This window comes from Lissotriton vulgaris, chromosome 5 (genome assembly GCF_964263255.1).
Source record: "Lissotriton vulgaris chromosome 5, aLisVul1.2, whole genome shotgun sequence".
In the NCBI taxonomy this organism is placed as follows: Eukaryota; Metazoa; Chordata; class Amphibia; order Caudata; family Salamandridae; genus Lissotriton; species Lissotriton vulgaris.
Genome location: NC_141693.1, coordinates 1,147,225,239 through 1,147,246,026, shown reverse-complemented (window position 1 = coordinate 1,147,246,026; position 20,788 = coordinate 1,147,225,239). Strand labels below are relative to the sequence as shown.

Sequence of the window (20,788 nt, the reverse complement as noted above, 5' to 3'; positions counted from 1 at the left end):
TGAGTCTGTTTCTACAACCACTCCTTGTGCAATGAGTTCGTCAACAATTTTCAGTAATGCTACTACGGCATCAGGTGGTAACTTGTATTGTCGGATTCGTGGCAGTACTACTCCTGGTTTGAGAGTGACACGGTGTGGTGTAATGTGCATGTAACCTACATCAGTCGGACCTCGTGCCCATAAATACTGTGGTACATTCTGGAGTCTGGGATCAAAATCTTTCAGCACATAATGTCCTTTAAAATCACGTAAAAACAATCTCACTCCTTCCGGAGAACAACAAATCACTGCTCCTAGTTCTTTCAATGTCTTTATACCAAGCAAATTTTCTGGACATGAATTAGTAAGTAATAAGTCTGTGGTACGGGACAATGGACCAACTCCTAGGGAAACTGGGTTTGACACTTCGTTAACAATAGGCTTTCCTGAAAATCCCAGGGAAATATTCTGTGAGCCTGAGAGGGGTGCCCCTGGAACCTCGTCATGACTGATGGTAGTTCTGCTCGCCCCTGTGTCAATCAAAAATTTTCTGTCTTTTCCCAATACACGACTATGTACATAAGGACCTTCTTGATCTACAGGAACTTAAGGGGCAAGCCAACCTCCCTCTCTAGGCTATTTCATGAGTACTGTTGATATTCTGGATAGTCTGACTGTGCGTACTGGTACATTTGTTGCGTGACGTGTTGTGTGGCAGCTATTGGTTGCGGTACAGCTACTGTCTGTTGCGTGTTCTGTGGCGTTTGCGTGTTCTGCGGGGTGCTATTCTGTCTGGGACTACGCGGTCTTTCTTTTGTCTTGCCTGTAGCTATATTGTGTTTCAAGACAGCACATTCATTTACATAGTGACCTGGCTGCTTGCAATAATTACAGTTCCCTTTAACAGGTGCCGTGCCCTTTTTATGTCCATCAGCTGGTACGGATTGTGCAACTAGAACTTTCATTTTCGTATCTTTCATGCGTCTCTTTTCATGTTCCTGTTCCTCTCTAATTCTGTTCTGATGGTATTGTAACATTTGTAACATTTGGGAAGGGCTATTTGCTTGCCAGGTACTCTCAACCTTCAGTACTCTATTCTTGATCGGGGGTAAGGAATTCTCCACTAATTTGCTCACAAAAAGATGTGGGTATGATTCACTATTTGTCTTAAGGCCACTATTAATAGTAAAACATTTTTCGAATCTAGAATAAAAATCAGTAGTGTCTTCATCTGGTTTTTGTTTACATGCTGAAATAGCATCCCAATCTTCCTTTTTAGTAACCAATAAGCTCGGCAGGACCTGTATCAATAGTTCGGGTAGTGCTTTAGCTTTGTCCCCAAGACCAACACCAGGGAGTCGTGTTCTATCCTCGTCTTCCAATTCTGTCCAATTTATCTTTTTCTCTCCCACTTCCCAGTCTTTTTCTTTAAGCTTTTCATAAATGCCTGCTGGTAACAGTACCTTTAATAATTTAATGATGTCAGCGTATGTGTAATCCCCTATCCGGAGAATGTCTTTTAATTCACGGTGGAACCCCCCTGGGTCTTTATCATGAGAGGGCAGCATCTTTTTCATTTCAAAAATTTCTATTTTCGTCAAGGGTGTATAAATATATACTCGTTGAAGCTCATTATTTTCATTTTTAACGGGATGTACCTCACGTAGGGGGTTCTGTCTGTCTATGTGTAAGATCTTTCTGTCGTGGTGTGGGACAGGAATCAAGTGCGTGGTCAGAAAGGTCAAGTACTTATGTCGTTGGTCTAGAATGACATTAATTAATTCGGTACCTAGGCCTCTCCATCTTTCTAGGAGTAAATTGTCCAGTAATTTATATAAAGGACCGGGATCAGAATGTTGACTCTCGTACAACGTGATCAGATGTTGAACCATGTAAATACCAGCTAAGCGCTGTTCTTCCGGAGGAAGACTTAAAAAAGTTTGCGCCACTACGTCATCATTATATATAATAGAATTACACGCCCATTGAACGGCTGACCGGGCTAGTTCCTGTTCATGCATAGTATGAGATCTATCGTATTCTACTCGTCTTTTCAGTGCGTTCTCAGTAGCTTGGAATAGGTGTTCGAGAGAATATCTTTCCGGTATAGGAGGTCCATGTTTACTGTAATCAAGCCCTTTGGGCCTGTCAAACTGTCTTGCTCTACCTAGGTAATTTATTTTACTCACTTCATCTGTTTCGGACTCAGTCTCATCTGATGCTAAGTCGTCCTCTTTTTCGTCTGACTCTTTCCTGTGTAAGTTTAGAATTTCTTTACGTATTTTCCTGTACATGCATTCTATTTTTGACATTTTATCATGTTTACAAGCAGCTATATTGTCGCTCCACTCTAACATACCTTTAGTTACCTCTTTATTTGGCTGGTCTTGTTCCCTAATCAGACAATTAATTAAAAAACGTAAGAGTGCGCGTTGAATCTCCACTTTTCTTTGTGCCATGGCCTCATGAATACTCTCGGGTCCCTCCCCCGTTCTAATAAAATGGTATATTCTATCTAAATAGTCTTTCATGCCTGGTAATGTGATCAAATAGTCTGCAACGCGCCTTAATCGTAATGAGAATATGAGCATTGGGCCCACACCAGGTACTGGATCATATATACAATATGAAATCGTTACATTTTGTTTAAGTGGTGATGCTGTCATTTTTGGCGTACGTTGTAACGCTAATTCATGTAGTGCTCGTGATGGTGGAGGTGTTTGCAGTATGCTTGTGGCGGGCCCCCCTCCCATTGCCCCTTGGCTTGAATCGTCTTTCACTGTCATTGTAACTACTGATGTGAGTTGGTCCTGTGATGCGGGCGGAGGGAGAAAAGGATTATTACCAGGAGGAGGAGGAAAACCTACATTAGCATAATCCGGAGCGGCCTCTTCTAGATAGGAGGAAAGGAAAATGTCCGCTGCTGTCTGTTTATGACTACATACTTTAGTCGGGATCAGTGGTGGCGGCAAATTACTAGGTACTTCCGGGGTCACTTTAGCTAGTCCTTCTGCGAGGACGGGATACATGCCTCTGATGAGGACATTTCTTTCTCTATCTGCTTGTTCTGCCTTGACCCGTTCACTTTCTTCCTTTAGCTCCTTTTCTCTGGCTTTTTCTGCTGCTTCTTTACTTCTCTCTGCTTTGTGGAATTCTTTTTCTGTTCTCCTATGCGCTTCTTTACGCCATAACTCGATGGCATCTTTCTGGGACGTCTAACTTTCCTCTTCCATAGCGCTTCCTCTACTCTCATAATGCAATCAGCATCCCATGTTCCTGAGGCAGGCCATCTATATTTCTCTTCCAGATCCTTCGTGTAATCTACCCATAAGTCTAAATACAGTATGGCATCTAACCCGTGCTTTTGGTACATGAAATGGCCAGGAGTATCTCTAGGTGGGACGGGGACTGCCTCTTCAAGTATCCCTTTCCTGGTCACTATCTGACGTAACTTTGAAAACAGTGGCATGTTGGAGCTAACTTGAACGAACACAATATATACACAAGAATAGACTGGAAACAACCATTCACACTATAACATTAAGACATTAGAAACAGATACATCCTAACTAGTACGTAGCAAAAAGACACGATCCTGAAAAACTGTATACTTTATGCACTGTAAAACAGTACAACCATACCGGTCTCGTAAAGAGACACGTCTTTACCGCGTCCACAGAAATGGACACGTCTCTACCGTACCTGTGTACCCAGATACGTCTATACCGGGCTCAAGTAAATGAACCCGTCTCTATGCGTTCCCAATAACGGTACTCACCGGGAAGCAGAACTTGAAGGCCTCGGAAACTCGATGCTGCGTGACTGCTACTGCTGTTGTTGCTGCTGCGCATGCGCCTCGGAACAGGTGGGCCTCGTGATACCTCGGACCTTGCTCTCTCGGCTTGGGCTCTGGTTGGGATGGTCCGCGATCCTCACCGCCTCGTGTGGATGCCTGGTCGCAGTCTACGTCTCCTCCGTGGGCCTGAGGGAGTAGGCAGGAAGTCCCGCTGTCGTGTACACTTGAAGTCCGTCACGGCTGTAGAAGGGGTCAGGGGGCTGGACCTACATCGCCGGCGCGTGGGGAAGGGGACTGGTCCCTATTCGGGCGCCAGATTAATGTGGTAAATAATAAATTACCCTATCGGAGTTTCTATACTTTAACAAGGATCATGCATATAATGAGAGGCAGAGTCCGTGGTGTCCGATTCAGAAGGGCTTTATTCAATAGCTCGAGCTAAAGGAGAATCGGATTCCATCTCCACTAGGGATCAGGAAGGATCGTCATCTAAATCTTTATTCACAGAGCACATTATATATAGTTAAAACATACATTGAATCGAATAAAGAAGGCGGAGCACTCCAGGTGGAGCAAGTGAAAGAGAGAGATAAGAGCACATGGGCGTGAAAAAGGGCGTACACATGGGTGTACACTTGATGAGTCATAGGTGTGTCATAGGTGGGTGGATGCATAGAGGGGGTCTGCATGGTCAGCAGGAACCTTTACCCTACTTGTGCGCGCAAAACTGGTCATGACGTAGAATTGACGTGTAACTGGGGAGAGCTGGGGGGAGCTGACTTTAGTGCTAGTAAAAGAGTCTGGGATGTCAGAACGACCTGTACCCCTGGCATTATCTGATATCTTGTGTTTGGAGGATGTATTGTCTGAAGTAAAGGTCGCTCGAGCAAAAGCTGCTCATAACTAAATGCTAGTGTGTGCATATATTTCTTCGTGCATTGCATGGGGCCATGGGCCTTCTATGGAAACGGGTGCAGTAAATCACTTGGATGGAGACAGCAAGGCTAGGCCCTATCTTCTGCAGGCGGAATATGTTTACCCCTTACGTTAGACAGGAATGTGTTTCTGTGGAGCTGAACAGATAACTGTAGGCAAAATACTGTCTTGGCAGGCCAGGCTGGGCATCTCTCGGCTGAGCAGGAAGTATGTGAGAGGTCAGGGATACATAACTAAACTGCAGCTTTCAGAATATCAGGAGGCTCGGAGCCTGAATTCGGGTCCTGGCTCGGCTGTGCCATGAAAACGTGTTCATCTCGATATTTAAACGTGTACCATGTAAATGCATTGGCAACATAGGTCTCAGTGCAGAAGTAACGTTTCATTCATGGAGGGCCTAATGACTGACATGCTAATATTGGACGGAAATGCAGAGGCATTATTACTACGAGCATGGGAAGGGATTTACATGAGGACATGGACATACATGGTGCATAGGTACATACATAGGGTGCGTGTAGGGGACACACTGGCCACGTAAAATTTCTATTTCCTCACTTCAAAAAACTCACCTCACCAGGGCGGAGGGACAAGCGCTACAACGTAGATGGAGGGGTCAGGTATTCAGCACGTCGTACTCGGCGTTCGCCAGAGGAGCGCTGATCTGGGTAAGAGCGGGTGTCCCTTTCAAGGCTATGAACCATATATTAGACCCAGAAGGCAGTTATGTAGCCATGGAAGGGATGTTGTACTCAGTAGTATATATGCACCAAATGTAGATCAAGCACTCTTCCTGGATCGAGTGTCGGGGGCGCTAGCACATTACCAGGCCGGCCCGGCAATGGTGGGGGGAGATATTGACTCAATAACGGACGTAGTTCTTGATAGATCACATCCTCCACTAGTTGATTCTCCAGTTCGTCGGTTAGCCAAAAGCAGGTCAGATTGGCAGGACAGATGGGGGTTAGTTGATACATGGCACAGACACCACCCTCGAGATAGGGATTATTCCTTTTTTTCGGCTTTACATGAGCTCCATGTTAGGATAGATGCAATCCTATGTTCTCAATCAATAGCCCATATGGCGGTACACACCGAGTATTTGGCCAGGACTGTATCTGACCATAACCCCCAGTTGTTGTCTATTAACTGGCTACAGGCGAGATCTTCATTGCCTACCTGGCAGCTCCGCCCGGAAACACTGGAAGACCATGTTTTTTATACAGAGGTGAAGGAGGGCATTGAACGCTACTTTGAAGAAAATCAAGGAACAGCTTCTACTAGAGCGGTAGAATGGGATGCATTTAAAGTTGTGATGCGAGGGCTCTGTATCAGTAAATACTCTGGGGTAAGGAAAACGGTGCTCACTGACGTAGCAAAGGCTGAAGGAAACCTGAGGGATATAGAAAAACAAAGGCCGGAGCAACCGGGGCTACAGGCGCAGCTGATAGAAGCAAAGGAAGCAGCAGCGATTGAAATAGAGCGCTTGCGAAGTTTTGATTATAAGAACTATACGGTAAAGGTTCATGCAGAAGGGGATAAGGTAGGAACGCTGCTGGCGCGGTTGGCGAACTCAGTTCCGAGAGGAGGCCCAGTCATGAGGATAGAGACAGCCGCAGGGAACATGGTTTACTCGCAAACCGAGGTGATGTCACAGTTCTTAACCTATTATGAATCCCTTTACAAGTGTAATTAGGAAGTAGAGGAGACAAAAATAGATGAATACTTAGCAGGGGTCCCGCTTCCGCGATTGGGCGAGGAACAAGCAGAGATATTAGGGCAGGATATAACACTGGCTGAGATCCGGAGCGCGATCAAACACATGGCCCGGAAGAGGGAGTGGATGGCCTACCCATAGAATTTTATGCACAATATGTGGACATTTTGGCTCCCCGCTTGCTGAAGGTCTTCACAGAAGCCAGGGAGCTGGGCCAGTTGCCCACGTCGATGAGAGAAGCGCTGGTTCTTCCTCTCCTAAAACCGGGACGGGAATATACAGATGTGACCTCTTATAGGCCGCTATCCATGTAGACGGCGGACTACAAGATTCTGATCCGGATACTGGTAACTCGATTACTGCCACATATGACCACGCTGGTGTATGCGGACCAAGCGGGGTTCATTCCAACTAGGAATACATCTTCGAATATACGAAGGCTTATGCCGGTTATGGGAGGCAAGCACCAGGATCTGCAGTTACCAGCGGTCCTATCGGTGGATATAGAAAAGGCTTTTGACAGTTTAGAATGGGCTTTCCTCCACAGGGTGCTGGAGCGCTTCGGCTTGGGAGCGCAATTTGGGACTTGGACAAGGGTATTGTATTCCTCAGCGAAGGCTAGAGTAAGATTGGGGGCGGTGATATCCACCCAATATCCGGTTCTGAGGGGGACGAGACAGGGGTGTTCCTTGTCCCCTCTGTTGTTTGCTCTAGCAATAGAGCCCCTCGCAGTAAAAGCAAGATCAGGGCGAATCTTTGAGGGACTATGGTTAAATGGAATACCACAGTATATATTGTTATATGCAGATGACTTGCTCCTGTTTTTGGAAGACACAGAAGACGCACTACAGGGGGCAATATCTCTACCATCACGATTTGGGGAACTTTCGAGCATTAGGGTGAATTGGCCTAAGACATGTCTCTTCCCGGTGCGGCCAGGTGCGCAACCGCTGATGCTGTCCAAGGAGATAAAATGGGAGACGACATGTCTCACTTACCTGGGGGTTCGAATTTATCATGAAACAACGGATATGCTAGAAGGGAATGTGGGGCGCTGTATGGGGCCTTGAAGGGGAGCATTGCATTCTGGTCTACGCCCCCCCTCTCGGTAGTGGGGAGAGTGGCCCTACTCAAAATTGTAGCCTTACCTAGGCTGCTCTATTATTTCCGAACTTTACCAGTTTGGATCCCTCCGCGCATGTTTAAAGAACTGAGGACATTGACTATGTGGTTTCTATGGGGGAATGGGCGGAGGCGAGTAGCGCTGGCTAAATTGATGAGGCCTAAAACGGAAGGTGGGATGGCAGTTCCTGACTTTGAGCTTTATTATTTGGCAGCGCAGTTGCAGGTTCTCACGCAGGGCGTTGGAGCGAAATTTCGGGGCCCTGAAAACTTGCGAGGAAAAGGGATACAAAGGCATGTCCTTTCGTATATAGTTTTACAACAAAAACTTAACTTGCAGGACTTAACAATGGAAGAGAGAACCCTGAGGTTGTGCTGGAACAAAAGTCAGCGTAGAGCGGGGGTGGCGCATCCCTATGCACCGGAAATCCCATTAGGAATGCTGACAGCACTACCACATGGTGGGGACTGGACTTCCCTAATGGAATGGGAACAGCTAGGACTCTAAATGGTGGGGGACTTGTACGACGAGGGGGGGCTACTGCCCTTCCAGGCGATACAGGAAAGATATGGCCTCCCAGAAGGAAGCTCCTGCTTCATGCAGCGGTAACAGCGGAAATTCGGAGGCACTGGAAAGGAGGGCAGGCAGAACCATTGACTACAATGGCTTGCCAATATGTGGTAATGGCTGCGGGGACTTTTAGAGCAGTCACATGTCTCCAGAATAGGATGTTACATGAGGGACTGCGGCCACTAGATGACCTGAAATTAAAGTGGGAGGCGAACATAGGCCGGACAATACCAGATGCAACATGGGGCCACATTCTTAGGAGAGCATGGAAGGGGAACAGAAATGCACGATTCCAGCAGGTGCAATTTTTCATACTACACCGAGCTTATTTGACCCATGGGAAGATCCGGAAATATTTCCAGGTGCTCGACGCAGCGTGCCCTAGATGCTTAGAGCAGGGCGTGGAACTGGAACATATGCTCTGGAACTGCCCGATCTTGGAGCGATACTGGGTAGAGGTGGGGGAACTCCTGAACGACATAACGGATAGACACTTAGACTACGATATGGCTACATGCTTGTTGCATTGGTTTCCGCATACCGCTAAGACCAAAATAACTAGCAAATTCATCGACTTGGGCTGACTACTAGCAAAACAGGAAATAACCTGGCACTGGAAATCAAAAGAAGGGCCATCAAGTAAGCGATAGAGAACAGAACTGTATAAATGGGCTAGCAGTGAGAGCGTCATTAGATTTCAACAAGCCAAACGAGGGGCTAATGAAAAGGCTCTGGAATTGGTGAGAGCTTGGGAAGCACTGGTGCAGGCTCTGCTGGATTCACAAAAGAGAGATGGGGATTAATGTAGGTATAGGGAACGTACATGTGATTATTGGTATGCGAACTGTGCTGCGAATGATATCCTTATAGCTGGAACTATGCTGTGATATATATGTTTGGAATGTGCCCACACCAACTGAAGCGGGGGGTGGAACCAATGGGTTCGTTGGGAGTAAAACTGGAGATATATTTGATGGATATAAGTAATGTGATTTATATTCTTGACTGCATGGTGATAAAATATTAATAAAATATGTTTTTTTAAAAAAAAAAAAGGATTTCAGAGGGTATCTCTAAGATGCCCTCTGGTACATTTTACATTAAATCTCACACTGGCATCAGTGCAGGTTTAATGTGCTGAGAAGTTTGGTACCAAACTTGTCCGTCTTCAGTGTAGCCATTATGGTGCTGTGGAGTTCGTAATGACAACCTCCCAGCACCATATACTCTTAATGGCATCACTGCACTTACAGTGCCCAGGAATGGCCCTGGGTAGTGTAGGGGCTCAGGTCTCAGGCACCTGTGCCCACACCTCTGGCATAGGGCCCCCAGCTAGAGGGATGCCTGAAGTATGCCAGGGCAGTGGGTTCTGTGGGCATGGCACACAGGTATATGTGCCATGTCGACTCTTGCTTTAGTTCTGTACTTAGGCACTCAGCCTGCAAAGGCAGCATGTGAGTGTCCAGGTACAGGGCCCCTGACGGTGGCACAATAAGTGCTGCAGCCCTCAGGGGTCTTCTCTGGTCACCATGCCCCGGGTACCTAGGGTACCATTTACTAGGGGGCTGACAGGTGGCCAGAGATGCCAATTAGGTTTTAGTTTCAACACAGTTTTAGGGAAGGAACACAGGCCCTGGGTACCTGTTTTCTTTTTTTACACACTCAGTCAAAGCACAGCAGTTCAGAAAAAGTGGGGGCATACCAATGTAAGAAAGATGGCACTTTCTCACAACAGCTCTGCAAAATAATCCATTGTCCATTTTATTCATTTTATCAACTTCCAGCCACGAAAATATAATTTCAAACTTCCACAGTTTCTACACTTCATCCAGCTAGGTCATGTATCAACTTTTGTGCCTTGATAGTTCTAATGCACCGCTTCTCTAAGGAAGTGTTCTGTCTCTTGCATTCATTTTGTTTCCTCCACACAAATTTGGCAGGAACACAGGACTCTTGAAATACGGACAGTTCAAACTTTCTTCCCTTACACATTTTGAATATTCTATTATTATTTTCTAAAGATGGTCTCTGGCTCTTTTCTGCAGAGCAGAAAATCATGCTTCCACGGTAAACAAACACACGTGTTAACAATCACTAATAATGCCATACCACAAAAGCACCCTCTATGTCTCATATTTTCTTGTTTTACCCATGTGCATTTAAAAAGGTTATTTCCATTATGCATAAGTGTGAAATAAAACAAGCAGCTTTTTGTCTCTTATTTTTCCCCATTAGTCATAATCATCTGTAGCCTACTTCAGCATCTTAATTTGTGCTTGCGCAATTTTACTGTCTCACATTTTAGTTTTTTTGTATTTAATCTGCACATCTCACGATTAGTATTTTCACACAATGGGGGTTCAATCCAAGCAGGTTTCATTTAGCAAAAACCCTGCTCCATCACTGTGATATGGTAGGACACTTTGAACTTGAATATGGTTAGGATGTAGAACACTTCCTGCAGCTCACAGAATCAAACTCTACATCATGAGCACACCAAAATTCAAACCAACAACATATGCGGAGACAGCATGTGGTCGCTCTGCCACAAACATACAACTGTACCTCCAACAAGGTAATAGCTCTACTCATTACAAGCGGATGTTCAGGAGAATTACCCGAATACCTGTATATTCCTGCAGTATCGGACAGGAGTCCTATGCTCACTGTGCCACTGGGAACCAGATGCACTTGACAGAAGAGGGCCAACAAGGCTGAAACTCATATTGGGTTCCATGTTTTCTGGTTCAGAGAAGAGGAGGCTTGGCAGTTCAGGCTGGACTGCTCATACTAAGGCAGGACAATGAGGATTAGATTTGTGCATGGCTGGATTTTTTCTGATGTAGCATACTGAGCAAATAAATTATGGACTGATATGTGGTATAGAGTCATTAACAGTGGCTGAAATTAGTTCAAGCATTCCTTTCAACAATTTTTTGTATTTGATATATACCTCAGCATCAGTCATGATTTATTTATTTTTATTTATACAATTTGTAGAGCGCGCAAATACCCGTGGGTGTCTCGGCGCTAAGGACAGCGAACGAGAACCAGAGACTGGAGACTATTGGCTGAATAGCCATGTTTTTGTCATTTTTCTGAAGACCAAAAGGGTTGGGCTAGATTTGATGTGGATTGGAAGAGAGTTCCATAGCTTGGCTTTGGCAACAGTGAATCATTTGTCACCCCATGAGGCTGTCTTTGTGCGGGGAACCCTTAGCAGGTTTGCTGTGGAAGACCGTAGGGACCTGTTAGGGATGTAAGCACCCAGGGCCTCCTTCAGGAACAATGTTCCAGAATTGCGCTATGCTTTATAAGCGTTGCAGAGGGCCTTGAATTTAATGCATTTTTTTATTGGGAGACAGTGATGCTGTCTGAATAGGTTTGGATTTATACTTGGGGGTTCTGATAAGATTCTGGCCGCTGAATTCTGGACTTTGGCTGAAGTTTATTGATGATTTTGCTCTGTGCATTTATGAAGAGACCATTACAGTACTCGATGGTAGACATTACCAAAGAACTCACTAGGGTCGTTCCAGCACTGAGTGGGAGGAAAGGAAAGAGCTTTTTTATCATTCTAAGTTTGTGGAATGAGGATGAGACCACAGAGTTGACATGAGGTACGAAGGACAGCTTATCGTCAAAAATGACGCCCAGATTCCTGACCTTAGAAATCGGGAGTGGAGGGTGTTCCAAATTGGATGGCCACCAGAAAGGGGACCACCCTGGCCGCAATTTGCCAAAGATCCTTACCTCTGTTTTTTCAAAGTTAAGTTTTAGACAATTATTGGCCATCCATGTGCTGATGGCCAACATGCCTTCCTGGAAATTGGCTGCTACTGCCCCTCCATAATTGTGCACCACAAGCACCAATTGTGTGTCGTCAGCGTAAGAGGTAAGGCCCATCCTGAATGCTTTGATGACTCTGGCCAGGTCCGACACATAGATATTTAAAAGTGTCAGACTCAGTGAGGATACTTGTGGCACACCGCAAGGGAGGGCGAGTTGTGGAGAGTTGAAATTGCCAAGACTCACTGACTGGCTGCGGTTGGTGAGAAAGGAGGTCAGGAGGGTTCTGGCTGTGTGTCTGATACCGATGTTTGTGACAGTCGATCAGGGTGACATGGTCGACCATGTCAAATGCCGCTGAGAGATCCAATAGTATGAGGACCGCGGCACCTCCTTGATCCAGTATTGTCCTGATCTCCTCTGATGTCTCAATAAGTGTTGTTTCTGGTCCATGGCCCTTGCGGAGACCAAATTGCGTGTCATCTAGGACGTTGTTTTCTTCAATGTATGTGGATAGTTGAGAATTCATTACCTTTTCGAAATTTTTTGCTGGGAATGGGAGGCTAGCTATGGATCGTATGGGTAGGGTCAAGATTATGTTTTTTTAACAAAGGCTTGATAATGGCTTTTTTCCATATCCGTGGGCAGATGCCTATCTTAAACATCGCGTTACATATGTCTGAGAGGCTAGGAGCTATGAGATAAGAGAAGGATTTTAAAATAGCAGGTGGGCAGGGGTCAGTGACAGATCCTGATTTAAAAATGGAGATTAAGTTTGCGATCTGGTCTGGTGAGATGCTATGAAATTCTGAGAAGGAGGGGGGAGGATTCAGAAATGTCATCAGGGCTTGAAAAACCTGAAAAATTGTACTAGTCCTGCAGGTCTAGTACCTTGAAAAATCTCCTTGACCTAACAGTAACCTACTTGGCCTCCGTCTCTGAAAGGGGAGCACATGTGACAAGATAACAAGATTTAAAGGCATCTTTATTGCTCATTTGCTTTGTGAGCAATAAAAAGGCCTTTAATTCTTGTTATCTTGCCACATTTGCTCAGTTTTCAAAGACGGGGCACAAAAGGCAGTATGCTTTCTTACTCGCCAGAAAGGGCGAGTAGGACCTAAAAATAGCTCGACCTCATAAAATTTACCTCGCAAATGCGAGCGGTCGAGTGGATTTGTAGAGCCCTGGTCTTGAAACTGGAAGCGGACCATTTGTCTTGGGTTGGGAGGAAAAGTTGGTATAAATGTCATTGACCTTTTCAAAGAAGTAGCTAGCAAGTGATGGAAGTGTACGAGATAATGAATACAAAGCGGGGGAGAGAGGAAAAGCTAGAGCTAGTTCACTTCCCCATGTGATATGTTAGAATCAAAGGGAACTATCTACAGGCCAGAAGATCCTTGTGTATGTTTGCAGATGAAAAAACATTAGATTTTTATAAAGACCTCACCCACCAACCTGGTTGGTGGCATGCTTCATCATCGGTACCGAGTGTACCTTGGGTGTGCTTCAACGCCTGATTACAGCGGAGCCGGTATTGTGCCGTGAGTGTGCGGTGAAGGTGAATGGTGTGTGGGTTAAAAACTGTCCAAAGGGGCCCAGAACTCAAAGGACTATTTTAATGGTGGGCCCTTGGCAGTGATAAAAAATCTGAGAAGTGGATATTAGTGGAGATGATTAATGACTCCAATGTCCAGTGTGGTCAACATGTTTCAGCCAGGTCTCAGTGTTAAACTGGCTTTCATCAGGACCTTATGTGGGTGGTTTAAAATGGTGGTTTAAAAAGTGTATATTGAGACCAACTATGTGGCGCAGGTGCGGTGTGAGGAAGAGGATGGTTTCCTCTAATGACTCACTTCCTGTAAAGGAAGAAAGACAAACAAACAGACAAACATATGTAGTTTAAATAGCATCATTTTGTCACATTAATGTGACTTAGGAACATGGTGTCCGGGCTTCATACAGAACATGAGTGTAGTGAGGACGGAGCATGTTGTTTTTAGTGCATTGTGGTTAAAATGCATCTCGAGTTATGCGCTACTGTGTGGTGATCAAATAGCGTCAATGCGTATTATATTTTGCAGACAAGGTGGGAGAAATATTTAGGAAATTATTATTCTTACTCTGAAACTTTCAGGAACAAGCCCCATGAGTTCCATGGGGTTCCCGACCTATTGTCACACACTGTGTGTGTGAAGAAAAGGAGGAAAAAGCAACACAGAATTAGTTTCTGAAAACCTGCCTGCATGAGGACAAATTTCCACATGCCGGATTATCAGAAAAATAAAAGAACCCTTCTAGGTTCGACCAACTTACTTCATCAAGGTCTGAGACCCTCTGCCTGTACCTACTGCAGCTGCATCGGAACTCCGTCGATGTGTGCCGTTCGTAGAGCGGGTGTTTAAATACCTGAACTGCTTTCCAGGTGCAGCCGATTAGCGTCATGGTGAGTAGCGTCTAATCCGCAAGGCAACAGACAAAAAAAAAGCGGACACGCATCTCTATCCGTGTGTCGCACTGGTTATGTGTTCCACATAAGGTGTAGTTGTCAATATTGAGGGAATTCCTAAACATGTTAAGCATGGAATAAATTAATTATGGTGCATGCTAAAAGTAGGTGCATTTGCAGCATTAAAATGGTTTTGAAGGGATAAAAAGGGAGGAAAGACTGAGCATCGGAGTGCCCAAAAGTGGAGTCTGTGAAGTCACGCCTCAGAGTATCTCTTAGGGCTTATTTCTCGGTCAGATGTGATGTATGGCCGCGTTAAGATTTTGAATGTGAAAGCTTGTCTTATTGGGATATTGCATATAACTATGTGCACCTCGCTGGTAACGAGATCCCTGTTCCAGGCTTGTCTGCAGGTCGAAAGTACATGTGTGGTGTAAGGTGGTGTGATAGACCTGTGAAGTTGCAGTCACTAGTCATATGGAGTGGTTATAGGCAACATGTGACATTGTCTGATTGAGGGGTTTTGTTGAAACCAGGAGTATTCATACGCCCTTCCCAGTGGGCAGAGAAGTCAGGGATGGGTTCAGTGGTGGTTCAGGCTATTCCACAGAATATTATCATTTAAAACCACTTCATGAGTGGAAAGGCGATATATCCATTGCTGTTCTTTTTGGAGTAGAATTTTTACGTTTGTAGTGTTGTGGCACTCAATTTGTTCAATCACTGTCCACCTTATGTTATTGGTGGTATGACCTCACTGGATGAAGTTGTCCTTCATTTTGCTGGTGTTCTTTTTGCATCGTATAGTGCTGCAGTGTTTTACAATTCTTGTCTTCACTTTACGGCCCGTCATTCCAACTTATCGGAGGTTACATGGGCATCCAATGAGGTAAACAACATTGGATGAATTACAGTTTGTGTGTTTCCTCTGGTGCCAGGTTTTGTCTACCTCCAGGTCTAGGGTTTTGGTAGCCTGTGTGAGGGGGCAGACGCTGCAGTCACCATAAGGGTAGTGATGTTAGGTAGTCCCCACCCATTGAGCACCGTGTTGGTGGCGAGTGCCTGAGGTTTCTTAGGGCGGGTGGAGACCAGAAACATGCCATCCAAAATGAAAATAATAACCCACACAGGAACAAAGAAAGTTATGAAGCAAATCTAACAATAGAACTCCTACTAGGAGATGCAGCATTCACATAGATCTTTGATATGAAGGCCAAAAAAGTCAAAACAGGAGATCAACGGGTTTACGACCTTTATATTATTCAGGAAAAACAAAAGCAGTCCGGGCTAAATGTGAGCACTTTTAGGACTTCAAACAATACAACCTATGCATCGACCCGATCTTGAAATATTAATGTGCGGTCATTGGAAGCAGATGCCACCATCCCTATACATCTGTCCAGTCCTCATGTAAAAGAGGGATTTTAACATATTAACTGTTTTTTTCTTATGGTAACTAAAATATAGCTAAGTGTTCTAAGCAATGTAAGGTATACATTAATTTGCATGGTTCCCAACAGAACCAAGAAAAAATATATCATACATCCAAAATAGTAAAGAGATGCCTTGTAGTTATAATCACATTGTTTCCACTACCACTAACTACCAAGAAACTTCACTCACTAATATTCAACAAAACACACTAGATACGTGTCCTCGTCCCCCAACAAATCCTATTCCTGCTTTTCGTACCACCAATACTCAACTTGTAGTCCATCCCTCATTGTACAATGCTACGTTGCTTTGTGGCTAGTTTCACATTTATAAATCTCCTTCATACATATGTACAATTCTCACCAGAATAACAGCAGAGCAGCACTCACAGAATCTTAAGCACTTGCTCTATAAACTGCAGTCCACCAGAAACCACACTGAGGAGACCAGTACAGCCAATACGTAAATAACTATCAAAAGTATATTCTACCCGAGTCGATGTTGCAGGCCAGGTGTAAATATTTGCATTATCAAACCTATGCTGGGAGAGATAGCCTAATTAGGCTACTGAAAAAGCATTGGGAAAATACAGGGTTTTGACAGGTTGCTGAACATGCATGTAGCCATGGTCTAGTTTGCCACCTAAACAATCAAGGTGAAAAGATTGGTACTGTCATGAATCACACTGGCAAATCTGATGGCTAATTTCCTAGATTCCTAGCAGACCGTAGTGAGATGCAACTTTGCAATTCTTGGTAGAAGTCTTTTGTTCTCTAAATGGGTCAAGGCATTTCCCACTAGGAGGGCAGATGGCCTTATAGTAGCCCAATTGATGTTGTGAGAGTTAATACCTTGATTTGGCCTCCCGACTTCTGTTGAGACTGATCGTGGCCCCCTCTTCCCAAATGAAGTGCTAAAAATCATTTATACAGCTTAACTGTTGTATTATTTTTGAAATATGCAAAATGGAATTTGGAAAATCCACAACTGTATAACCTACCCAGGTCTAATCTTGAAGAACCAAGTAAAATGCAAAGCAACAACACAAAAAGACATGAAAAAACACACAAACAAGTCTTTCTAAGCAAATGCCTGGCTAAATGATTGGTAAAGCATGTACAAAACATAGTACCTTGAATTCCAATTCTGATTTGGCTTTGCGGAGCTCTTCCGCTAACGTGTTAATCTTTTCATGGTAGTTCCTTGTTTCCAGTTTAACTGTGGAAAAAGGATGATACTGCTATCAGCCACAGTTATCTTAACAATTGTATTTTACTTATTCTGATTGATGGCTCAATTTCTATTTTCTGTTTTAAATCATGAACTGAGTCATAACCGCATACTCAAATTATATGTTAGCAACTATGTTAGAGGGCTTCAATGAAAGGTAGTAGATTGTCCCATGAGGCATCAAACAAGCAAACATCAATTTCCCACAATAGGAGGTAGGACCACGTTCAGCACTACAATAAGTTATGCTACTTTTGTTAAGACTAAGGGGGCCAATAGGATGGCGGACTGCTGGGACCCACCGCCTGTGGTGCCGCGGTCCCGCCCCGAAGATTAGGATGCCGCTGCCACCATGGCGGTGGCATCCTCCATTCCCAGCATTGTCGTGTGCGGTGGTCAGAGCACCGCCCGCCACAATGTTGGGAATACACTGCGTGCATTGTCATGCCCAAGGTGACAGGGACCGCAAGGTGCCTGCCACAATGTCTATGACAAAGCAGGGAGATACCATAGTTACCCCCCATGTTCAACCCCAGATTCCCTGGGGGCCCGCAACGGGCCCCCGTAAGAGAACTCTGCATGCCGTTGCCGCCACAGAAAGGCAGGTTTCTGCCCCCATACTTATATGGCTGGCGGTGTCTAGCAGACACCGCTACCATATTAAACCCTTTTCCGCCCAGTCGACTTGTCGACCGGGCGAAAAAGCGGTGGACGGTCTTTCTGTCCGCCGTGGTACCCCCCGCCATACTAATGTGGCGGGGGTAAATGGGTGGGTAAATGGGTGAAGGATGGAAGGATGTAGGGTAGATCCCCCCACATATACTAATGACCCCCTAAGTATTCTGGAATATTTGATCAAACAGCTGTACAGCCGATAAAGACATAGCAGAAAAAAGCAATAAGAACACTGTTCTAACTAATATCCAACATGGCTGTTCTCTTGTAATAAATGTCTGCAGCCCCTACAAATTAATTAGCTGAGGCTCCCCAACCATTCTGCTTCATCTGCCAATGATGCCAAAAAAATTAGAAAATAGTTGACAAGCATTTCCTCTTACATACTGTAATTTTAAACAGTGGATTACACTTTAAATATGTCATTTTTAGGTCTCGCTGGCGATGCAGCGCGAACGCCAACGAGACTTATAGTCACCGTGTTTGCCTCCAAGGGAGACAGACCTGGAGACAGACCTGTGCACGAGCAGATTGTAGTATGGGCACGAGCCGATTCAGGTCTGTGAACGCGCTTCACAGTGGAACAGCTTGTGCGCCGCAAGTTACAATTATCACAGCATGAGACACCACTTATCACAGCATGTCAACAGGCGCCGCAGGCTGCTGGAGCACTCAACTATAATTAATGTGCAGTTGAGTGCTCCAGCAGTGTGGGGCGCCTCTCTGCATGCTGTGATAATTATCACTTTGGGGCCTCATGCTGTGATAATTAGGTGGGCATGCTCTATTTGCAGCACTGAACATTTTCAAAGAAGGCGAAGCAGCGACATTCATTGGAGGCACTCACACTCACTCCCCCTCACCCCCTCACACCCCCTGACCCCTCACAAACCTCCTCACCCTCACACACCCTCACTCTCACACACCCTCACACACCCTCACCCTCACTCACCCTCTCTCCTTCACACACCCTCTCACCCTCACCCTCACACCGCCTCACCCTAACACCCCCTCACACCCCTCACCCTCACACCCCTCACCCTCACTACCCCTCAACCACCCTCACCTTCACACACCCTCACCCTCACACTCTCTCACCCTCACACCCCTCACATACCCTAACACACCCCCACTCACCCTCACACCCCCTCACCCTCTCTCACTCTCACACCCCCTCACTCTCACACACCCTCACACCCCCTCACCCTCACACCCCTCACCCCCTCTCACCCTCACACACCCTCACTCTAACACCCCCTAACCCTCACACCCCCTCACCCTCACACCCCCTCACCCTCACACACCATCACCCTCAAAAACCCTCACCCTCACCCCCCTCACCCTCACTCACCCTCACACACACTCACACACCCTCACCAGCATAGCATAACAAAACAAGGCATAGCATAACGAAACACAGCATAGCATAGCATAGCATAACAAACAAAAGCATAGGATAGCAAAAGGACAACATAACAAAACAAAGCATAGGATAGCAAAACAAAACATAGCATAACAAAACAAAACATAGCATAGCAAAACACTACAAAGCATAGCATAGCATAACAAAACACAACAAAACATAGCATAGCATAACAAAACATAGCATAACAAAACAAAGCATAACATAAAGCATAGCAAAACAAAACATATCATAGTAAAACAAAACATAGCATAGCATAACATAACACAACAAAACATAGCAGAACAAAACATAGCACAACATAACATAAAACAAAGCATAGCATAACAAAACATAGCATAACAAAACACAGCAAAACATAGCATAGCATAACAAAACAAACCATAGCATAACATAACAAAGAATAGCAAAACAAAACATAGCATAGTAAAACAAAACATAGCATAACATATTATTATTATTATTATTATTAAAAGGTTCTTTTAAAGCGCATGGCCACTCGGGAGCATCCCAGCGCTTAAAACTGACCAGACAGGGATGAATTAAAAAAGGAGATCTGAATTATCTAGTTTTTGGAAACAGAAAAGTTTTTAACTTTTTCCGAAAGACAAGAAGGTTAGGCTCCTGACGAAGAGGTGGAGGAAGAGCATTCCACAACCCAGCCGCGTTGTGCGAGAACAGACGACCTCCTGTGCGGGCTCTGCTGATCCTGGGAGCTATCAGCAGGTTTTGTTGGTTCGAGCGGAGATTCCTGGTGGGTTTGTATGGTCTGATCATGTCATCTAGAATGGGGGGGCCACTCCCATAGAGTGTTTTATGGACCGTGCAGAGTGTCTTAAAATGGATTCGCTCCTTTATGGGGAGCCAGTGCAAGGTGCAGAGTGCGGGCTTGGCTGATGTACGATGGTTGGTGCCCGTAAGTAACCGTGCTGCGGAATTCTGGACAACCTGAAGTTGCCGGATAACCGACACGGGGGCTCCAAGATAGATAGCATTTCCATAGTCCAGCCTAGACAGAATAAGGGACTGGACTATGGTTTTCTTTGCTGCTTCGGGTAGCTGAGGGAGGATTTTCCGAATTGTTTTCAGCAGTCCGAAGCAGGTGGCCACTGTCCTCCTTGCCTGGGTCTTGAATGACAACTCTGCATCCAACCAAAACCCGAGACTCTTTATCTCGGTCTTTGGGGTAGGTCCTGGACCCATACAAGGGGGCCAATGTATCATGTTATTGAATATGGCTCGTTTTCCTAATAGCATCAGCTCTGTTTTTCCTCCATTCAATTTCAGGTGGGACAAGTCCATCCAGTTTGCTACTGCCTCCAGGCAACGGCAAAGCCTGGAGGGGGCGGATTCCACCTGATTGAGAGAGACAACTAGCTGGGTGTCGTCAGCATAGCTTACCAGTTGGATCCCAAAGGGAGCTACTACTTCCGCCAGGGGCGCCATATATACATTAAACAGTGTGGGGCTAAGGGAGGAGCCCTGTGGCACCCCACACTGTAATGGCATTAGTGGAGAGCAGCTATTTTCTGAGAAGACCTTAAAAGATCTGTCACCAAGAAAGGATTCCAGCCACCTGAGTGCCCTGTCTTTGACGCCCAGCTTTCTGAGACGAGACAGGAGGACCCGGTGGTTCACCGTGTCGAAGGCGGCACTGAGGTCCAGGAGGA

The 20,788-nt window shown here is 45.3% G+C and overlaps 1 protein-coding gene across 1 annotated transcript in view; it reads right to left on the bottom strand.

Moving 5' to 3' along the window:
• The window catches only part of CCDC172 (coiled-coil domain containing 172), a 651,707-nt gene that overhangs the window by 504,017 nt on the left and 126,902 nt on the right, over positions 1-20,788 (bottom strand). The window contains exon 2 of the mRNA XM_086919595.1: positions 16,923-17,008. Within this exon, the coding sequence (XP_086775721.1) occupies positions 16,923-17,008 (86 nt within the window). The remainder of the gene's footprint in view (positions 1-16,922; positions 17,009-20,788) is intronic.